A 22,505-nucleotide genomic window follows, 5' to 3' on the forward strand; every position below is an offset into this window, starting at 1 on the left:
CAACGCAGAAGATACTTGGTTCTTTCTTCGACTCCATCAGCGGTTACCGTTTCGAATGCAATCAGGTCTACAAGCCACGGTATTTAAATTTGCAGCCCAACCTCTGTGCTTCGTCCGTTCTACATTCAGTACGAGTATTACGTTGCCTGTAACCTCGCTTAGTACAAGACGGCTTTGTAAGGTCCTTTCTAATTCTATTCTGACTGGTGCTATTAGATAACCATAAATTAGAGTAGCTGTCCTAAGTTTTATAGAGCCTCATTTCAGCTGCTTAGCTCTTTGTGTTCTGTTAAAGTGGAATATCTTTGAGCGTCCTTTTTAAAGCTCGAAAAGTTATGAATATAAGTATGCTAAGCCGAGACTTGACTATATTTGGACAGCGACAGAGGTAATGTGCCTCCCTATCCACCTTCTCAGCATGTCTGTGGTTACGACAGAAATCCTTTGATAGCAAGCCCTCTTCTTCCTCTTCCCCAAGCTGGCTTCTTCTTATCATGTAGACCCATCTGCCAATGCCTTATTATTATGTCGACTAGCAAGTTAAGGAAGGAGCGATAATATGTATTATCGATCTTAACCTTTTGCATAAACTCTAGTCCATATTTGATTCCCTTCTAACAGGTGTATTCGTCGCTTCTAATCAATCTAAGCCATTATTTACACGATGATAGTGGCATACATCCATCGAGCAGATATTTACAATACGCCAAGTGGTGATAGCAGAGGAAGAGGAAGACCTCCTCTGCGTTGGAAAGATCGGGTGGAGGACTTGACTTCTCTTGGTGTTTCCCTCTAGCGCCGGCCGAAATCGCTTAAGCTGTTATTGCGCCAATGAAGATGAAGAAGTGGTATATATGTATGTATATCCCTATGCGGAGTTTACCATAACTAATTCTGTCCAAACCCTCAAACATCGTTAAATCATGGTTTCATTGTATTGAAAAAAAATGTATAAAAAACCTTTCGCGCTTTGCGCTACTCGAATGTTAATTATGTTAAAATGTGATAATAAATTTCCTTCAGCCTCTCTAATAAAAACCAAAAATTTTTTGCTAACCAAATTTCTAATTCCTAGAATGATTCAATCTTTGACTGTCCAGAACCGAGCATTCCCACAAAATGAATGCAGCCGTTCCATAGCCTTCAATACAAAGTTGGCATTTCATCTCAGTATACATGGCTGTGGAAAGCAGTCGATTCTGACTAGTTACATAAGTAGCGAATAAGTAACCTGATATACACCCTACTTAATAATTTGATGTATTCGCTGCTCAAGGAATAAAAAAACAATCTTCGTCTGTCTGAACCCCTTTCCGGTCCTTTGCGTATACCCACTCAGTTACTATACCACAAGATCACTTAGCTAGCCAGCAAAATTCGCATCAGAACAGTTGTTAATATTCCTCGTGCCAGCTCATCGCCAAACTCGTTACATACAATCGCGCAAGGGCCAGATCTGGTAACTGCGTCATTTCCATTTTTCATGATACCAGAAGCTGATGCACACCTTGGCTTAAACATTATTATTCGATTTATTAGTGCAATGATGGCAGTTCAGTTGTGTTAAATGATTACAATATATCTGGAGGCTAAAGCGACCATAGTACTCGTTGGTTAAGAACTTCCTCCTCAATGGCCTTTCCCTAATCATTAAGCAAGAAATCCGCCACGGTGATTTCACACAGAATATCTAAGTAATCTTATTTGTAAAACATGTCCCGTCAAATGTACGCAGTTATAGCTCTACTGCTGACATCCATCAGAAGAACAAACGCCAGAGCCGCAGTTGAGCAAATTCTTTCATCAATCATGTGACCGGAGACAGGCCATTCTTCGCAGTCTATTTGACTTTAGAAGGCGACATTTTGTTGTAATGTTTTCGGACACCATAGTAAAGATAAATTACAATCGGGCGGACGATTGCCCAATAACCACAACAATAACAATAACAACCAAGTAAAAATCAAAAAGCGACCGATACCTATTCTATAAATTTTTACTGAAACTTTTATATGTGGTTGAAAACTAAATTCTCACGCTTGTATGTACGTGCAGCGGAAAACCGTTTTCTGACAATTCCATATCTATCAGCAAGTACAGTGTGTTTATTTGCTGTAATTAATTTCATTCAAACTGTCCGTATGCCATTCCCTCCCCGGAAGTGTGTGCAAGTACTGAGGCAATACATCACCTCACTAATTTGACAAGACATGCGCAGATGAAATGTCACTTCTAGGCAAAAAATAAACGCCATCACCACCTTCGCCACCACCAATACCAGCAGCTGCTGCCGCACAACCCGTCGCAAACTCAGTTCGTAACAGCGTCCAATCAAAGAGATCTTAAGATTTCCGCACGCCCGCAGCAAATTTGCCGACAAAATTATCATGCCTACATGGCAACGAACAAGCTCCATTGAGCAAGGCACAAGTATATACGTATGCATGTATGTTAAAATATGTGTATTTACGTAGCTACCTATGTGTAGATATGTGATGAGTGCTTCACTATAAATTCCCGCCAAATAAAATATGCGCAAGCGCGCAGACAAAACATTTTGTAAAGTGGCCAGTCAGAGCCAAAAGTCCGATACGATACCACTTTTACTCTTATTGCGGCAAATTGGACACCACCACTACCACCAACAACAACAACAACAATGATACCGACGACAGCAAGCATTTAAATCGCTGTCAGAGGATCAAAACATTACAAATTCTTCGCTGTCAAGCAAGCGATGATCAATGCTGTAACATTGTTGTTGTTGTGTGCGTTTGTCTTGTTTCCATTTTCTCATTTAATATTCCGAAAAATACCAAAACGGGCGTGAAAATGTTGAAGCGCCACTAAGCGCCGTCAACGACGACGCAATCACAACACCTAACTCCCGACCGCAACAACAACAACATCTACAAAGGCAAGTGAGCAACGTCAAGTAAACTGGCGAGCAATAACAAATAGTCGTAACGTTTGCAACATGCTTCGCTGCGAAACTAAAAGCAAAGAAGAACAACAACTACACAATAGCAAAGGCACCTAGCAAGCGGCATCATCAATTCTGTTTGGCAACTATCGTCAAAAGGCATCGGTGGCAACAGTAATTGCTATACTCGCACATTTTGTGCAAAGTGATTGATTTCCGCAACTCCAATGCAACATAAACTGCAAGTCCCGGTATATGATATCGCTCTCTTCACTCATGTAACTTCAACTCCTGTACGTCCGTACTCCAGTGCCAGTTGTCCACTGGTGTCTTTGCTGTGCGTCAGAAGTTGATGTTATTGTATTTGGTTAGTGGTTGGTGGTTGGGGGTTGGCGGTTGATGATTGCTACCCATGACGCCGATGGTGATCTATGAAAAACGTTTAGATTTACAGCGATTGCGGTGCATGTTGCATGCTTCATGACTTTGCATGTGGCATGGTTATCAACACACACTCAAATGTATGTCAAAGTATGTTACTGGACGTTCACTGCACTCGATTGTTCTGCAGTTGAATTGACTGCATTGTGTTCTAATAATACAGATGACATTTATTTTGATTTTATGTACAAAAATACTCAATACTTAATCATCCTCTCAGTACTAAACTCCACAGATATACAATATTGGGTAAGCAATTCGACCGAGCCCAAACAGTATTTCTACTTTTCCAAAGAATTTCATGGGAGTCTTCATTTCCATTATCCATCCAGCGTGTTCATTGGGATATACATAGATTCTTAATGCAATTCGCTAAGCTCAAATTGCCACAATTGAGATTGCGACATCCGGGTCATATTGAAAGTCACAGAGTTCTCTATAATGACGGCTAACAACTATTGGCTGAACGTATGCTTATAACGAAATTTCTGCTTTACATACATGAAACTCCCATGAATACCGATATACCGGCGTAGCAGTATGCATAACTTGAAGCACACAGCTGCTCCCATATAGTACTTAATCCCTCAGCACTAGCAACCACTCTCTCTGCGGAACTGCCAAAAAGATATTACCTCACGGGCTGGTTAACTCCTCATAGTAATTGTTGATATCTGCTAAAGTTTGTGCGCCTTTGTTGCTAAAGGATTTTCCAATAACAGGTGTTATTTTGGAATGCATTGCGCTATCGAGAGATGATTAACGATTTTTTATGGCCGGAATTGGATGGTATTGAACTGGACATCGTTTATTTTCAACAAGACGGCCACGTAAAAGAGAAGGTCTACGCCAAAGGTCGATTCAAGACCTCAAAGATGGAATTCGTGAGACTATTGAGGACATAGGACAGCCACTTTGCAATTTTGTTATGGGAAATTTCATGAAAAGGATAAGGGTGGTAATTTGCTTGATGTTATTTTCCACTATTAACGGCATACCTTCCTCTTTATAATGAAATAAACATCCGATAATTTATATTACAAAATATCATTTTTCTTTGAATATCAAAATAACACCTCTTATGGGGAAAAACTCACATTTTTGTCGCCCGATCATTGCCACATCTACCAGAGCCTAAAGTGCAAGGATCAACGCCACTGAGGATCTCGTTAATACCGAACTCTTATGATATCTTCATCTTTCGTGATAGGCAAGCAGTACTTAGAGCACTGGACTCCTGTACGCTCAATTCTAAGCTTCCGGTGGATTGTCCAAAATCTCTGCAAGAAATTGAAATGCAGTCAAGAGCGTATCTCAATTAGATCTTTGGTCACAGCGGCATAAAGAGAAACACAGAGCATGGCAGAGGAACTTGGAAGCCAAAGTATGATCTAACACAAGTGTAAATACTGGACGTTATTGTCTTTATTACAATTTCAGGAAAGTAGAACTAGTAGAAACAAGCGTCTGCCGTTTTTGCACTGGACGATAAAACTCTAGAGCACATTCTCTGCTAATGCACAGCTGTCGAAAGACGAAGGCTCGTACACCTAGGCGGTGCGACTCTGAATCCACTAGTGATAAGCTCATCAAAAGCCTCAAATATTAAGCTCGCGGTGAAGCACAATAAACACTTCAGTGCATTAATAATAATAAATGAAATATAGGAAATGGTGCCGAAATAGGCAAACTGCTAAATATTTGGGAAAACTTTTTATAGACAAGGGGGTGAAAGCACAGTTTGAGGAATCTGTATGCAAACTTCTTCAAAATACGAACGATCTGAAAGTCGAAACCATATCTTCTACCATTGGATCTATCCAAATTAAGCGTCATGCAGAAAGTCAAAACGTATATTTCCGAAGTTGCTGCAGCAGTCTGTTAGTATACGAGGAAGGTACTCGTAAAACGATTTATATTCGGTGTCTGCATCACTTTTTTAGCTAGCCCATATTTAGTGGTTAGCATTGCTTTAAGAGTCTGAGGAGATTTAACAGAAGCACTGGATAGTTCGAGAGAGGAAACTAAATTCAAGCCATGCTATCTATCACTAGCGGTATTTAGGAGTTAATAGAGTACTAATACACAACTATAATGGATCGCGTAATCACAGAGCCGGTCATTTACGATATTGTTGCGAAAAAAATAATCCAGCTGATATAGAGGCGCTACAACCCTACACTTTTTAAGATAACTAATCGTTTCAGCTTTACATTTAGGCAGAAGTCGCTGCCATAAAAGAGGGACTAACGGTAATAAAAACGAGAGTATTACCCACAAATGAACTCTTCATATACTCGGACAGTCAAGCAGCAATAAAAGCGCTAGAATCTAAAACAAACTCGTCAAAAACAGTCATAGAATGTTTTAAACTTCTAAATGACGTATCTAAATTCTATAAAGTACACCTTATAGCAGGGAACTGCAAGGCAGATGAACTTGCTCGAACCGGTACAACGCTTGATCTCCAAGTGGATAAGACGCTATGCATATGTCACTTGTAAACTTCTTATAGATAGGGAAACCATCAACAAGGTAAATACAAGTTGGCAAAACCTCACTGAATGCGAACTAAGCAAACAGACATGGCCGAAATGGAACAGCGATCGATCAAAAAGCTTGTTAAGATTTAACAGAGAAGCTATAAGAAACATGATAGGGGTATTAACTGGCCATTGTTTAATAGGCAGCCACGCTAGAAGGTTGGAACTCCCGTACTTCGATTTCTGTAGAAGTCGTCTTAACACAGAAGAAGAGAAAACACCTTTTATGTGAGTGTGAAAACTTAGCTATAAAGAGGCGTCGCACTCTTGATACGGCATTTTTAACTGATGTAGCGGACATAGCGCATCTAAAACACACGAAGCTTTGCTCGTTTATTAAAGCTACCAGATGGTTTGGAAAGGAACCCATAGGGCAAGGATCAGTTCCAACGGTATTACAATGGATCTACGAAAGGTCTAAGTGTGCCATTCCGATAGCCACCCTACCTACCTACCTACCTCAGCTTGACATTGCAGAATTTTTAAAAATTGATTTCGAAAATATCTCCAACGTTCTCTAGGCAGCTTTTCTTCTTTCCACAACTCCACAATTGTTAGTAAGCTTGGGCTGAGATCAAGACGCTTTGACGCTATCTCCAATTTTGGCACATTAAAACTTCACTTAACACATAATAATGTCCATGCCATTGTTAATCTCGTGCATTTCATGGTTCTATCTTCATCAATACTTATCGCCTATGCGAATAGGATCTTGATTCACTTATAGTGAATACTTACATATGTGTGCTTTTTCAATTACCTAAGAAAGTGGGCTTTACTGGTAAGAGTTCTCGCAATAAAATCTTCAGACTGACATTATCAGTGGTAATGATTTTTATGCTAGCTAATATTCGAGTGCACCTTGCTCGTTTCAGATGAGAAATGGTTTCCTAGATATCTTCCGCTTTTAACTCATTTATCCCAATTTTTCAGCCTACGATATATAATTTATAAACTATTTCTCTCCAGCTTCTGTGGTTCCGCTTAAATAAATACAAGTACTTATTATAAAAAAATCATTTATATTAACTGAGTCATGTATTCAATTCCGATTCCGCATTTAAAGCAATCAACTGTCATTACTTTTTCACATTAAAAGCATCACTGTGCGGTGTCTCGGGTTGCACACAAAAATGATCGTGTTGACGGTACGGCAGCTTCTTTTCGTGTTTCCTTTCATTTTGCTGCTGCCAACTTATTTGTCGAACTGTTATAGGCGAATTATTGGTGCTGAATTTGCATGACCGAAGTAGTACTCAATGTGGCGAGATTATGATGATCCATCCATCTTCGCTTTTCTTAACTGAATGAGTGACTTGATACAGGACTGTTTTTTTTTTTTGTTTTTTGTTTTGTTATATGATTGTCGCCCCTGGGCAACGTGGCAGTTTGGCATTAGATGCATGCAATTTTTTACTGTTATAGTATAACAACATACAAAATAGCAAACTCTTAAAAAGTACAGAAAAACCGTTTGTGCTACAAATATTTAAATGAATGGTGTAGTAGACCAAAAGCATGCAATAGTTCGAAAATCTCTTAATTTTGTAGGTGGGAAAGTAAAATATTTATTTACTAACTATGAAAAGAGTACCAAACCTGAGTGCATAGCATATATGTTACTCTAGTGTAAAAAATATGGAATACATATAGGTAAAATGGTGTCAATCTCGAGGTAATAAGATCACAACTCGTAGTTCGAGTGGAGAATCAGAATATACGAGGTTTCTTCAAAACAAGGTGACTTTTTAAAATTCGCGAGCTGCGTACATTGGATTTTCGAACTTTAGTGGTGCACGTACCCATAAGTTGAGACTATCAGCGATTATCCCTTTTAATTGTTTGACAGTTGTGTAGGTTAAACCTTTTTGGTATAATTTTTTGCTAAATTTCTACTAAAACAACCGCAGTATGAGCATTGTTCAGGGGCCGAATGAATAACATCAATGACAATCCAGATTTGCTCAAAAGGGCGTACAATAGGGGCGAAACAAGGGTTTATGATGATGACGTCGCAACCAAATTCCAATCATCCCAATAGAACCAGACAGAAGCGCCAAGACCGAAAAAAGCACGCCACGCTCGGTCAAATGTGAAGGCTTTTCTTAATTTTTTTCGATCTATTCTTACCAGAAAGTCAATAAGTAATTATATAATGAAGCCATGATAGAAAAGTCAAAGAAGTCAAATCGCGGGGAATTGTGAAACAACCAGTCGTGAATATTGAAGCACGTTAAGCACCAGCTCACACGGCATTGCTTGTTTGTGCAATGTGTGTTTCGGCAAAAAATAACAGCGCAGTTATGCCTCAGAACTGCAACACCACCGAACTGCAACTTTTTCCTGTTCCCAAAGCAGAAACCACCTATAAAAGAACGAAGATTTGCTGCGATTGAAAATATAGAGAGCGCAAATGTCCAAGGTCATACCAAAGAGAGAAGTGCTTCGAGCGATGACATAAGTTAATACACTCTAAGTTAATATACTATCAGAGTCAATAACTTTGAAGGGGAAAAAATAGATATTGATGAGGCGTATTTATTAAAGGTGGTGATACTAGACCAACAACAATGTTCTGTACGTTTGATTGTCAAAGCAAAGTATTGAGAAACTATAAAACAAATAATGAATTCGCCTTGTTTCATTCTGAGCTGACTGCCACATGGACACGGCGAAAGAAAAAAAACAAATCAGCTGATTTACCAACACCACCTTTAATAGATTCACCTTGTGATGAATAAATAAATATTTTTCGGGAAAAATAAAAAGTAACTTCGTTTTAACAAACTTCGTAGGTACAGAAAGGTAGCTCGATTGGATTGAAAGGCTAGATTAGATTAGGTTGTAGCAGTTATCCACTTGCAATTATTTGCTATATGCGGCTCTTCAGGCTCATAACCTATTGAGTGATTGGTCTGATCTCTCCTAAATCCAATGTGAACTGTTCAAAAACTTTAGAAAATCCCTGATCCAGCTCATTAAAGAAATTCCTACCTAAAGCAGTGAATTTTCATCTGAATAGAACAAGACAGTGGCACAGAAGGTGCAGAATCGTCATTTCATCTTTTCCTTCTAAACAGCTTCTATAGAAGTTAAGTGCCTGCGCTCCTAGCCTCTGGTCGTATCTGCCTTTTAGACACTGCATCGCTATAACAGAAATCAGTGTGCTAATCCTTTACTTATTTTTGTTCAGCAAAAACGCTCTCTGCGTTCAGCATTGAAAGAGTCGGCCACAACTGTCAGGCAATTCTGCAGGTGGGCTCATTAAGCCATCTTTCGTTTGATATTCGTATAAATTTTTCAAAAATAAGTCGATCGCAACTCTGTAGTAAGCGGTTTGGTGCCTGGAGGTCTCGTTAATTGATCCCATTTCCGGTTTACCTAGTCCTTTTTGCGGCTTTGTGATTTCGGAATCAATGGATCGCGAGGTGTGATCTCTCTCATTAATTACTTTGTAGGCATATTGCACAAATCTTCTACAGTTCTAAAACAACTTAAAACATCTTTGGGCTGTATTTAAAAGCCTCGAATCCCCATTTGCGACTTTATACACACCATTTAATTTTTTTGTTTGGTGCAAAGGTTTAAATATAAGCAGTAGGACACATTTTTCTTAACACCTTCCTTTTGTCCATGTCATCCTAGTACGTCGACTTCATATTTCACTCCTCTGCTCATATTGTTGAAACTCAAACTAACAATTCTACTTGAACGCGGCTGTGAACGGGGTAATTACTACGCATGCACAAAAGATTTACGGAATGAAGGACTGAAATGTCAAAAGGGCATAGATGTTTGTTGCTAATTTTATTAATACGTGTATTTGTTGTAATGGCATCTGTCGTTGTAAATGCCGCACGAACAGCCATTTGTCCGGTTATTTGTTTAAGCAAACAGAGGCGCGTGAAATTATGCGCAGCGGCATCATCCAACATTCAGCATTCGTTGCCATGTTGAACGCCAGTTCAACAGTTCAACGGTTCAACGCTTTGCCACGCCACTACTGGGCAATCAAGCCCACAAACGCAAGCACATAAAGCTTTTCTGTTATGGTTAATACTACATAGTGTTAGCAAGAGCAGCAGCCATAACAGCAACAGCAACCGCTGCGCTCCTCCGTCAGGTAGTCAGTCGCATGCGCCATCAGTTCATTATCGCTAATAGGCTATGCGCGTCGTTGATGTTGGACGCTGATGTTGTTGATGATCACAGTTCAGTGGTGGCAACTGTTTGGCGTTTTGTGCAGCAATGTTGCACGCTTCTTGAAATGTTTACCTGATTGCCTTTCCCTTGCATTTGCTGAGATCACAGCCAAGTGGAAATGGCAATACGTTAGTAGGTTTGTATTATATTTACGCGAGCCAGCAGCCAAATAAATGGACAACGAATGGGTTGGATGGCATGAATAGACCTTATAATGGATTTGAGATGCCGCAAATTTTAATTTGCACAAAATTAATGATGTTACGTGTTTGATGCGTAGAAGAAAAAAAATTATCCTACGGAGGAGAATTTCGCTTTTCAGGAAATTTACCGGCCTGTGATCGCATCGGGTTCCTGCATAATAGCAGTCCCAAAACACGCAAATTAAAATAAATGCAATGTAATTTAGCTTTCACCTAATTTAATTTTTCCCTTTTTTTCGCTTCCATAGGTGCGAGATTTGGTGGAGAAATGCACATGCCCATCACAGTTCCCCATGGTGCGCGTGTCGGAGGGAAAATACAGAATTGGCGATACAAAAGTGTTGATCTTCGTACGGGTAAGTAAGATTATGTTTATATATAAAGTTTTACTGCAACCAGATTACAGATTATCCATTAACATATTAATAGATTAGACAGACGGTGGGATTAACGACTTAATTCGGAATTATCTCAGGACTAGACTAGACTTAATTCTCATAATTTAAAAGGAGTAGGGGAGTTTTTAATAGCAACATTGCAGAAAAATTGCTGTTAATATCTATTGTGAATGAATAATAATGAAACTTTTAAAAAGAACAAGAAAGACTGGATGCAATGCTGGTTTGCTCTAACACTTTCGAAATCATCACATCAATTATTTTGATATTTTGGGGCAGTTTGAGAAGGTGCAATTAAAAATTTTTTTAAATAATTATTTCTTAGTATCAAGACATTTAATACCCGTATTTGTTGCCTGCAGTCCTTCTTTTACTGACAAAACTATCCAATACGCAAATTAGCTGTTCACGAATCCACGTAGCAGCCGTCTGTCACCCTACAATTTTAATCAGAATTAACTGCGCCGCGTCGTAATTAGCGCCGCCGTCCGTCTAGTCTATAAAAATCAGTTGCCAAGAATATTTTAAAGTTTTCTTTATAGTTTTTTTTAGAAAACTAAGTTTTTATAGTAGTTTGCTTAATCATCTATTTGGTGTTAGCGTATTTTTTGATTCAAAACGAATGCCCAAATTTCATTTACGCAGTTGTATGTACCGTACTATTATTTTTATTTAACTTGACAGTTAACTAGAATTTGTTTGCATCATCATCATAGTTGGCGCGACGATCCGGGTTGAACCTTGGCCTCCCTCAATAACTTCGACCAAGAATCTCGATCCTTTCCAGACAGCTTCCAGTTTTCAGTCCAAAGATATTGGCGTCGTCATTAACTGTATCAATCCTGGTTTTCTTTGGGTCCATCCTCAAAACATGTCCAGCCCACTTTAGCCACTGAAAATTGATGTAGTCGGCGATTTGGAACTCGTTTAGCTCAACTACGCATTTATTGTTGTAAAGTACGCGATAGTTGGCGTAACGCACCGGTCCAAGAACGCGGCGTAGAATTTTTTGCTCAAATATGTTAAGCTTTTCTTCAGTCGCTTTATGCATCTCCCATGTTTCAGACGCATGCTATAACATAAGGCCTAACTATTGCTTTATAGAGTTTCAGCATCGCTCGCTCAGAAAGAAACGAAGAACCTAGAACGAAGATTTTATCTTGAAAATAGGTTCGCTCAGAAAGAAACGAAGAACCTAAAACGAAGATTTTATCTTGAAAATAGGTACATTTGCGTACCGTTAGTTTTTGATAAAATGTGATAATTATCAGTTCGAACGTCGCACACTTAAAGCAGTTCCTTTATTAATAGTAAAGTACCGTAAAGGCTTGCCCGCATTGGAGCCTACCCATAAAAAATTTAATTCACATTTTTTTAATTTTTTCACATTTTTTTTCTAGATTCTACGCTCCCACGTTATGGTACGTGTCGGCGGTGGTTGGGATACCCTGTCTCATTACCTGGACAAACACGACCCTTGCCGTTGTAGAGTGCAGCACCGTTCATCTGTGGCCGCCCGCCTAATACCACGCACAACCAATCAAACCAATGGTGGAATTGAGCTGCACAAAGCGCAAGTGATCTATGAACGGTGAGTGCAGGGAATGGAGATTCAAATTATTAAACTACTTAAAACTTAACTTCATTTTTGCAAAAGTAGCTAAAATCACAAAGTGGCATGTAGCGCAAAATTCTGCCACTTTCCAGTTCATCTCGTACTGATTTCTGTGATTATTTGTAATTAGAGTTGAATTGGCGTAGTGAAATATCAAACATTAAAATTCCATTTTTATTAATTCATACATTCTGCTTTATATGTGTTTATGTATGTAAGCAGAAGTATAAGTATTTCCATGCACTAATACGAGCAGATAAATGTGTGTTTGTACATTTGTACATACACTTTTGGTCACGTAGTTAGGAGCAGCTTTAAGTTATTACAAAACTTTAGTTTTCTAAGTATTATTTTTTTTGTTTTTGTTTTTGGTCCACACCGCTTATTCCAACTATTCATTTTGTGTAGCAAGTATCCAGCTTTTGTGAAGAAAACACACAATATATTTAAATTTTAATTCAACCTTAATTTTACCGCTTCTTCCGAAGAGACCCGCATAGGTCAACGCTTGACCCAGCCATTTCAATCAACTCCTTCAACAAATTTTCTTACACTCCCAATCGACTTAAAACACCTCGAAATGGTAATTTTAACTTCGGGAACAGGAAGTAATCAGAGTAATTTCTGGTGAGTACTTTGGTTGGTCAATCGGTCATATTCTATGGGTTTTCTTTCGAAAACTTGTGTGTAATAATAGTCGTGGTGCGTCTTTCACAAATCTTACTATTTTCGGTGGAAACTATAAATCAAGCACACCTTATTCACCGCTTGCTTCTCTGGGCACAAAACCACGGTAATTGTTTTATTTTATTTTTTACTTTAATTAAGAGAAAAAATCATAATGCGTAATAAGACCTTAGGTGAACGATGTTGTATTACTTTCAAGGCTTTTGCAAATACTCGTACAGCCAAAAATGTGTTCCTAAGGTAAAACTATTGTAAGGATGCTGCAATAAAATCTAAAGGGAAAAAAATAAATTATATTGTAAGGAAATTTCTATTGGAACAATGAAACTCGTGCTGTTCTAATGGTCGTCGCCTCAATATCTGATTAACATTGCCTTTAGTCAGTCATTTCGTAACCGAATTACAGCTTAAAATTACAAATTCTTCTTTCTCATACGCCAAGATCTGGTTAGCTGGCATCGGGTTAGTTCGATCTTCGTGACTATTTTACAAATTAATTCACAAAAACCCATTATGAATGCACGAAAACTGCACATCAGTTGAATTTTCTTTACAGCTGTGTGTTTCGTGTGGAATCGGCTAGCTACAAAATTTCTTGAGCGCCGAGTAAAAATGTATATCGTGGCTCTTTTATTAATAATAAGAGTATGGACTCGAAGCGAAATTAAGTCGCTCCATTATTTAAACAGAAATATTTCAGTATAACGACAGTAAAACAAAATATTATTTTCACGGCCATCAGCAGCCAGTTTTTGTTTTGGTTAGCAGCTCATCTTCCTTTGAACTTTATCAGAAGTTAATTGACTCGATAGCTGAACATTCAGGAAGCACATTTTTACCCAACTGCCGGTTATGTTCTGATTAAGCGTTTAATTAGGCACTTGTCTAACGCCGACTCCCTGAATAATAAGGCCACTTTTTCAAGCCGCAATCGGCTGTCGAAGCCGAATGAGTTGGTGCGAAGCTACTATTCGAGAGTGCGTAAGTTTGAATCTCTATGCATGAAACAGTAAAATGTTATAAAATGTTTTTTCTAATAGAGGACGTCCCTCGGCAGGTTATGGCAAACCTCCGAGTGTTTTCCAGCCATAAAAAAGCACCTCATAAAAACCATTTGTCGTTCAGAGTCGACTTAAAATTGTAGATCCCATTTATGGAACAACATCAAGAAGCGCGCCACAAAATAGGAGGAGGAGCTCGGCCAAACTCCTAATAGAAGTGTACGCGCCAATTTTTATTATTACTACTTTTTTTCAATAAAACTCGTTTCACCTTTTCAGGGCACAAGAATTTCAGTTTATCGTTTGGTCAAGTTCTAAAAGACTATAAAATAACGATATTATCTGTTTCATAAGTTGAATTAGACGATACAAATGTAATATTGGCGTTTCTTTAAATTCTAATTACATACACAGGTATAATTTGGCACCGAAAAGAGGCCAATTCTAAAATTACATCATAAGTAGACCATTTTTGTAGAACAAAATTGTAGTCCTGATACGTCGTGGGACGATGTTATCACACTCTAGACATGAAAAGGAGTTTCAGAAGTATAGCTTCCTTTTTTATGGCTAAATACAGCCCATTTAACATCTTCTAAAATTTTCTGGAAAATAATTTTCATAGAGCATGTTAGTCTTTAAATGTCTTTCTAAAAGCATTTTTTGGATTTTTCTTAAAAACAGAGGCAAATTTACCCGTTAAAAGAGAAGCTAGGGAGCTAAAATTATTCTAATGATACTTCATTGACAATAATATTTCCTTCAAAAATCGCGTTATAACGCTTAAGGCGTTAGGGGTAGTCAAAGGCCCAAAAAATGATGATTTTCAACAATTTTTTTAATTACATTAATACATCATATTTAGACTTGACTTTAGCAAAATTAAAAAAAAAATTAATAATTGTAAAAGTTATCACTGTTTGTGTGGAGCCCGTTTCTCCAGAAGTTCCTTGCGGTAATCATCACAAGTCCTTGGTGATTCATTTAAAATCAATCGAACAAGAGAAATTAGTTTTATTAATAGATAACCTTTTGAATAATCAAAACTTTTTTTTCAAAATTAAAAATATGGCGGCGTCAGGAAATATTTTTCAGATTTTCGAGAAAAAAACCGACAATAAATTGTTTAAAAAAATCGAAATTTTGGAAAAAAATTCTTCGATCAGGCACGAGTTTTTTATAAAGCATAAATTTAAAATCTACCAAGCGGTTTTTAAGTTACAATGGTCACCAGTTCAAAAAACATAGTTTTGAAAAAACGCATTTAAAGTTTTGCGAACGCTCCGGAGCGCCCTTTGTTATTTGTTTAGTAGCTCGAAAAGCATTTGTCGGATTCACTTCAAATTTTCACACAATATTTTCAAGATGTTATACTTTAAGAAAATGCAAAAAAAGACAATTTTTTGAAAATTACGACTTCTCCTAACCCCTTAAAATAAAGATTTATGTGACCAAAATGTGGAAATTTGACTCATTATAAAAGAATTTAGTCCTTCTTAACTTTCTTCTAACTTATAATATTTACTTCAATAGTGTCATAATCAAAAAATAAAATTTTATAAATATGCAGAAATTACCATAAACTCTTCTTTTACGCTGTGTAAAAAATTCATTGCGATAAATATTAACAGTAACTCATTAGATAAATATACATCTTTACTTTTACTGAGGTAGCCATAGTAGATTGAGAACTCTGAAGCCGTTTCTCTCAACATTTTTTTTATTACGACACTCTAGCACTCGTAAATGAGCGATTTTCGCACTTTTCTATTCCAATCAAAAACTCTGCATTTGTTCTCTATTAATATTAGTTGGGAAATAGTAAATGGGGTCCCCACTCTCATGTCCCCCAGTGTACAAGCATGAATATGTATACATACATACATATGTGCATAGATATGAATGCATGTACATGCATAAAGAGGTAAGCAAATCAACATCGAGCTGAGCTGGAGTGTCGGCGCAGAATTAGCGATATGCATTGCAAGTAAATAGATTTATTATTGTTAAAAACACATAAATTCCTTCAGTAATAATTGTAATTTGCATTGGCAGCTGCTGGCTTGCGCTGGAATGCGTCAAGTTGATTATCTCTCTTGAGAACTTATGCATTAATTTTTGCGCATTTATAGCCAACAAAGTGACAATCTGATTTTTATTAAAGAAATAAAATCGAAAATACCATATCACTTGTAAAAATAACTTAACGAAGGCAAATTCATTTTCATTCAAGTGCATTCATTTCAATCAGGCATGAATTTTGCCTCCGGCAATAGTAAACTGTATTGGAGTTTGAAGACTGGGGGTATATGAATAATTCAAAAGCTTCCATGTGAGCGCTCGGCGTAACTGCATTGCTCGAATTAGGGTACCCTTAATATATCAAAGCAAACTGCATACTATTACAGGTGAAATTGAGCCTGTACGATATTGCAGCTTCCAATATATAAATTCAGAGTTTACTTAGATTCGCAAAAGACGCAGCCTACGACAAGGAAACGTAGCGGTCAAGCTCCATCTCTCTATGTGATGGCTCTCAGCCAGTCAGGTCAACCTAACCTAACTTATATAAGTACAGTGGTTCACGGCTTATCTCGTGCAAAAACAAAATACAGCATAAAATGGTCTCACAATTTATTTCTTATGTTTTGATAAATTTATAAAAATTGTATGAAAGTTGTACCAGGAAATATTTTGCAAGGTAGCCTTTTTGTTTTAAAATTTATCTTAGTCGAGACTGCGTAGGCCTTACAAGTTTTTTTTAATATTCGGGTGTTATTTTCTCCCACTATTCTTGTAACGCCGTTTTTAAGTCCTTTTAAGAAACCGAATGATGTTTTCTTAAATTCCATAAATTCTCAATTATCATAGGTACATTAAGATCGTCCGATTGCGCTGGCGTTTCCACCACATGAAGTCGGTTTCAGATAAGCCAACTAGAAGTAAAATTTCTGTCTTCAGACTTTTGAAATAGAATTTAACGAGGAAATTTTTCATACTAGATTTGGGCATTTTTGACCAAACAAAAACAACTATAATAAAAAGTGGTTAAAAAAACAATTAGAGTGTTAGAATGTGCCACAAAAATTTTACGTAGACATTTCTAGTGAGGGTCGCCGAAGATGAACAACTCTCACGGGTTAAGATAAGTGCGTAAGAAAGCTTAGTTCAAGCTAATGTTTACACATTTAACATATATACCTTTCGAACACTTAAACTTATGAGTATTAGGGTGGATCGATCTGTAGGGAGTGCCATATTTAGACCTCCTCGTTCTTCTCCCTTGTTAGAGTATACTAAGGACGATGTGACACAGCCGTAAAGAAAATAATCGAAGGGTGTCAAGCCACATCTGCGCGACGACCAATTGATAAACGCTCGCTGTGAGACGAACTAATCGTAAAATTTCTCCCTCACATTTTCGAGCATTGCTTCGCTTGTATGGCATGTAGCGCCGTGCTGTTGAAACCACGGCTCGGATATATCGATGTTATCGAGAATTGGTCACAGAAATTCGGTCTATACAGAAGAGCCACTGACATTAGCCTTGTCTCCTTCCTCCTTTCAAAAAAATAAGATTCAATAAAACATTATTATAGAAAAATGTTATCCTCTCTATGATTCTTTTCGTCCTCACACTGTCACATATGTAGTCCCATAGTAGTTCTCAGACTGCAATGGAAAGCACTTATATATTTTCGCTTTTATTTATCAGATCGCCGCCATCTACACGCAAAATTATTTCCAACTTCAACAATCAAGCTGCGGCTTCCTCAGCCCACTCTCCATCTGCTACTAGCAACAACTCATGCAATCTGTCACCAAATTTTGGCAATAACAACAAGCAAAACAGCCGAAGTCCCACACCACAACGCAAATTTTTGAATCATCTTAACGCACCAAGTCCAGCAGATTGCACTAATCAATGTAATAATGGCGAAAAATTGGCTCCAACCAATGGCACAACTGGTAGTTCGACGTTATTCACCTCACCGAATTTGGCACGCCGTTCTATGTCACCCAGTCCACGACGCCTGATCGACATGCGTAAGAAGCAAAACTCATTGGACTCGAGCAACGGCAGCGGTCCCAAGTCGTTGCCTATTTGCAGTGAAACCGTTAGTAACCATGTGCAATTCGATGAACTTAATTATACGGCTAGACAAGCAGAACAGAGTACTTCACAAACAGTTGGCGGTAACTCGGATTGCAGCACAAACGGAATAAGCAACAAATTCGAAAATATCAGCGACAATGGCAGCGAGATAAGCGATGAGGGCTACCGGAGTCTGGGCGTAATACAATCGAATGCTCAAAAGCGTGAATCACTACACAGTCAAGCTTCGGTGGAGGACGCTGAAAGCAACGGTAAGAGTTCGCTCGCTCTATTCAAAATTAATATTAAACTATTGTAACCCTACGATCTATTTTCAGCGCGTTTTGATCAAACTTCCAGTGATTCACAACTCTCGCCAGTCGACGACTTGACCATATCTAATAAAGGAGCCGATCTACTGGCCACAGACGATAGCAACACTACACTAGAACTCAACATGAATTCGGGTCCGCAATCGCTTCCAGCCGTTTTGACCACTTCTCCACAAAATTCTATCGAAAATAGCCTAGAAAATAACTTCGAACAATCAGGCATCTTCATAACCGATGAGGAAATTACCGTAGACGTTGCCAGTGCCACTGGTTTGCGAAAAACGGGATTTTCTAACAAAATATTCGGTGGCGAAGATACCACAGATAGCAGTGCTCTCACCACCAAGCAGTCAAAAGGCACAACAGACAAAACCAGCAAAATACCACGTTCGCCAGTGGCCCAGCGCCGACGTAGCCTGGATAACAGCAACTGCAGCAGTAGCAGCATGTTGGACCTTTCAACACGCACCGGCTTGCCTGTATTCCAACGTAAACAACCCGTTTACCGATCTGTGCGTCGGCCCGCCAGTGAAATGCACAGGAATAGCGATAACGCCTCCACCACGTCGTTAGCACGAAAATCTGCAATACCACCAGTGCGCGAGGTCACAAACACTTGGAGTGGTCGAGCTGCGGCTGGCAAAAAGCGACCAACTCTCAACGCTGACACATTTACGCCCAATAACGGCGCTTCAACACCACCTACCGCCAACGCCTTTGAACGTAACACACGCACGCGCTCCTCTCATATACTTTACGACAGCAATGGGCGGCGCGTACGTGGCTGCACCGCCTCACTCACCACTTCACCTGTGAAAAACTACGCTACTTCGCCACTAGCGCAACAGCTACTAGAGGCGGCTAGCAGCGCTAAAAATGATGCGCAAATATTAGAAAAAATGAAGGTATTACTCTCGCGCTATTCGACCAACTCTAATAGCAATAACGGTACGACGCCTAACGCTAGCCCCAATTCCAAAAATGCCGCCACCAGTAATAATAAAAAGCCTGTATACGAGGATTTCACATCCGCTTGGGTACATAGTAATGGCAATCTAGAGCGTTCCAATAGTTGCTCGCCTCCCACAAAAACTCTCTCGAAACGCAGTTCGGCCGCTTCGTCCACGGAGAGTACACATTCGCGAGAAGTGTCGTCGGTTATTGTGTCGCCACGCCGCAATCGCGGTTTGTCCAAGATTCCAGCACCAACACGCCAACATACCGAGCTTTACTAACACAGAATACAAGTGCCCGGCAGGGTGCAAATACAGCATAGGGCAGCAATAATGCTACAACAACAAAAAAGACATACATAAAAAGTATTTGGATAAAAGCAAAAGTAGTTGAAGTGCGATGGTTTGGAAGAGTGAACCTTTTTTTTCAAAGTAATTTTTTTTGTGAAGCAGCGTGAAGATTTAAAAGTTGATTACGGGGAACATTTAATCCAAAGAAATGTGTTATACTTTTTATATTCCTTCTGATACACCATTTATTTAACTGACTAAACAACTATTTACAATAGCAAAACCGTAAAGTGGAAATATACATATAGTAGCTTGGAATCCTTTCTTGAGTTTGATATTTACGTGAAGTGATCAACGTGTTGGCCAGAGCCCATTGAGTGCTGAATTAAGCCAAGCTTCTTCCATACTCACATGATGCTTTGGTGAAAAGTAATCGGACTCTGTGCATTCATTTGCATTTGAGTGCTTGCATACACATATGTCTTTCCTTGTAGTAATTAAGTCGCCTCTATACCGCTGGTAAAATAAAGTTAAACAAAATATGTCACAATTGCCTAAAATGAAAAACTGAAAATATATACATACATACGTATACCAAAAAGGATATGTATATACATATATACATACATATGTTCCACACAGTATTGGCCTCTGCCTCTTTCAGTCACAATTTGACTTTGTTAGTCAACATTAGTCTACATCAGCGGAAAAAGTCGCACGAACTATTGCAATTCCACAACATTCGTAGAAAATAGATAAAAAAAAACGTCGTACATATGTTACAAGGTTTTCGCAACAAACTTCGGCCGTTTGAAGATTCATTTTTGTTTTTCGTTTTTGTTTTTTGTAAGCAATGAATTTTCACACAACAATCTAACAATTATTAAAATAACGCAGAGAATTGACGTTTAAAATTAGTTATAATAAATGCTGTTTAATAATTATTTATTGAACGCAATAATCAGAGGCTTAATTTATGTTTATAAACTTATCGTTTTCAATACCTTAGTGTATAATAATTGAGAAGTTTGTTGTGAATTCCCCGCTATAGTTAAACAAAATCTAGAGCATCGTGCCAGCCGCGTTAAACCGAAATAATACTCCCCTACGCAAATGTACAAAAGCACATATACACACAATACATATGTATGTACATATGTGGAGGCATAAAAACAAAAATATGTATATCACAAAAAAAATAATAATTACAATTTTCTTACAATTAATGAGATTACTAAATTTTAAATAATAACAACAATTTTACAAAACATTTCCATATTTTAAACTACATACAACATCACTCATCCATTAAGATTCTAAATAAATTTAACACCAATTAATGTATATACAAAATAAGGAAAATCGAAAATGTATAATGGTAAAGAAAACAATCCGGACTCTAGTAACCTCAAAATTTTACAAGGCTTTTATAAATTATAGACATTATAAAATATAAGGTTATGAAACCATTCAAACATCTTGTCAACTCGTCAATACAGTTTTAATGCCAGTAGTGGACATATAAAATAATAGAGTTTTAATACAAAAATAGTTTTCTAGAAATTTTACATTCAAATATAGAAAAGCTAACTTGTATGTGAAACATGAATAACAGTAAACACTTTTGTAAAAGCACACACACACACTTGAAGGTAAGAAACCAATTCACCTTTACTTGTGAGTAGATGTATGCCAGAGTATAGGTATTTTATTTACTACATATATTATATTATATATGACAAAAAAAAGCTTAATTTATTTTTTTTTTTTTTTAATTATCCATGCCCTCATTCACAAGCGAAAGTGAATAGGTCTGTTAAGAATTTATCAGGAACTAGTAAATCCCAATGAGAAACTGCGCCACTTTGACGATACTAGATTAACTAGGGTTTTCGGTAGTTATGTGTGTAAACATGGCAGTGCGAGTCACATCGATTGGGCTCTATGATGAAAAGGAAAGCGTCGAAACGAGAAAATGTGTATAAGACCAACTATATTATTGTGGTTAGAATTTATTTGCACTTGCTGAAAAATGTCCTTGAGTACCAATCTCCAAAATTCCATAATTAAAATATTTGTTAGCATATAAAATATTAAATATTAAACAATTCTAAAATAGAAAATGCATTTAGTAAATACGAAGCAGGTATTCACGAGACAAACAAATTCGTCTTCGATTCGCGATGCGTTAGCAAGTAACGAATAGATTAAGCAATTGGTATAAATAAACATATGGTGATAGCTCTGGAAAAGAGTTGTCAAAAATTACTTTGTTTTTAAGCACTCGAGGTGCATTCATTAAAGGCGATGGCACTAGACCACCAACAACATAGTTGTGTACGTTTGATTGTCAAAGCAAAGTATTTGCAAAGTAGCAAACAAATAATGAATTCGCCTTATTGCATTCTGGGCTGACAGCCACGTGGACATGGCGAAAGAAAAAAATAAATCAACTGATTTACTGATACCATCATTATTAGATTCGCCTTGGAAGCACTCACGATAGAGAGTGCCGATCGTGGTACCGCTACTTTGCTGATTTGTGCCCAGTATCACACTCACTATACAGAAATCCATAAACCATCATTTCGTTGCGAACGTCGTACTGTTAGCATGCGAGACAAAAAAGCGGATGACGCGATTCCTTTTGCAGTTATTTCCATGTGCAGTAAGAAAAAAAATTAAAGACAGGTTTGGGTGAAAGAATAGTTGCAAAATAGAAGCAATCTTTCTCATATTGAGTTGCCAGTAAATATGGAAATGAGTGTATACAGAGGAGTATAAAATTTTTTTTTAACACTTGCCAGTTTTCCGTTTAC

At 37.9% G+C, this 22,505-nt stretch overlaps 1 protein-coding gene across 3 annotated transcripts in view; it reads left to right on the forward strand.

Annotated features, from left to right (window-relative positions):
- The window catches only part of LOC128858172 (GAS2-like protein pickled eggs), a 223,850-nt gene extending 202,687 nt beyond the window's left edge, over positions 1–21,163 (forward strand). For all 3 annotated transcript variants that reach the window (XM_054094217.1, XM_054094216.1, XM_054094218.1), the window contains 4 exons: positions 10,562–10,669; positions 12,112–12,302; positions 17,730–18,382; positions 18,449–21,163. In XM_054094217.1, coding sequence (XP_053950192.1) covers positions 10,562–10,669; positions 12,112–12,302; positions 17,730–18,382; positions 18,449–19,677 — 2,181 coding nt within the window. In that variant the 3' untranslated portion in view covers positions 19,678–21,163. The remainder of the gene's footprint in view (positions 1–10,561; positions 10,670–12,111; positions 12,303–17,729; positions 18,383–18,448) is intronic.
- Positions 21,164–22,505: the final 1,342 nt, after the last annotated feature.

Source organism: Anastrepha ludens, chromosome 3 (assembly GCF_028408465.1).
Source record: "Anastrepha ludens isolate Willacy chromosome 3, idAnaLude1.1, whole genome shotgun sequence".
NCBI lineage: Eukaryota > Metazoa > Arthropoda > Insecta > Diptera > Tephritidae > Anastrepha > Anastrepha ludens.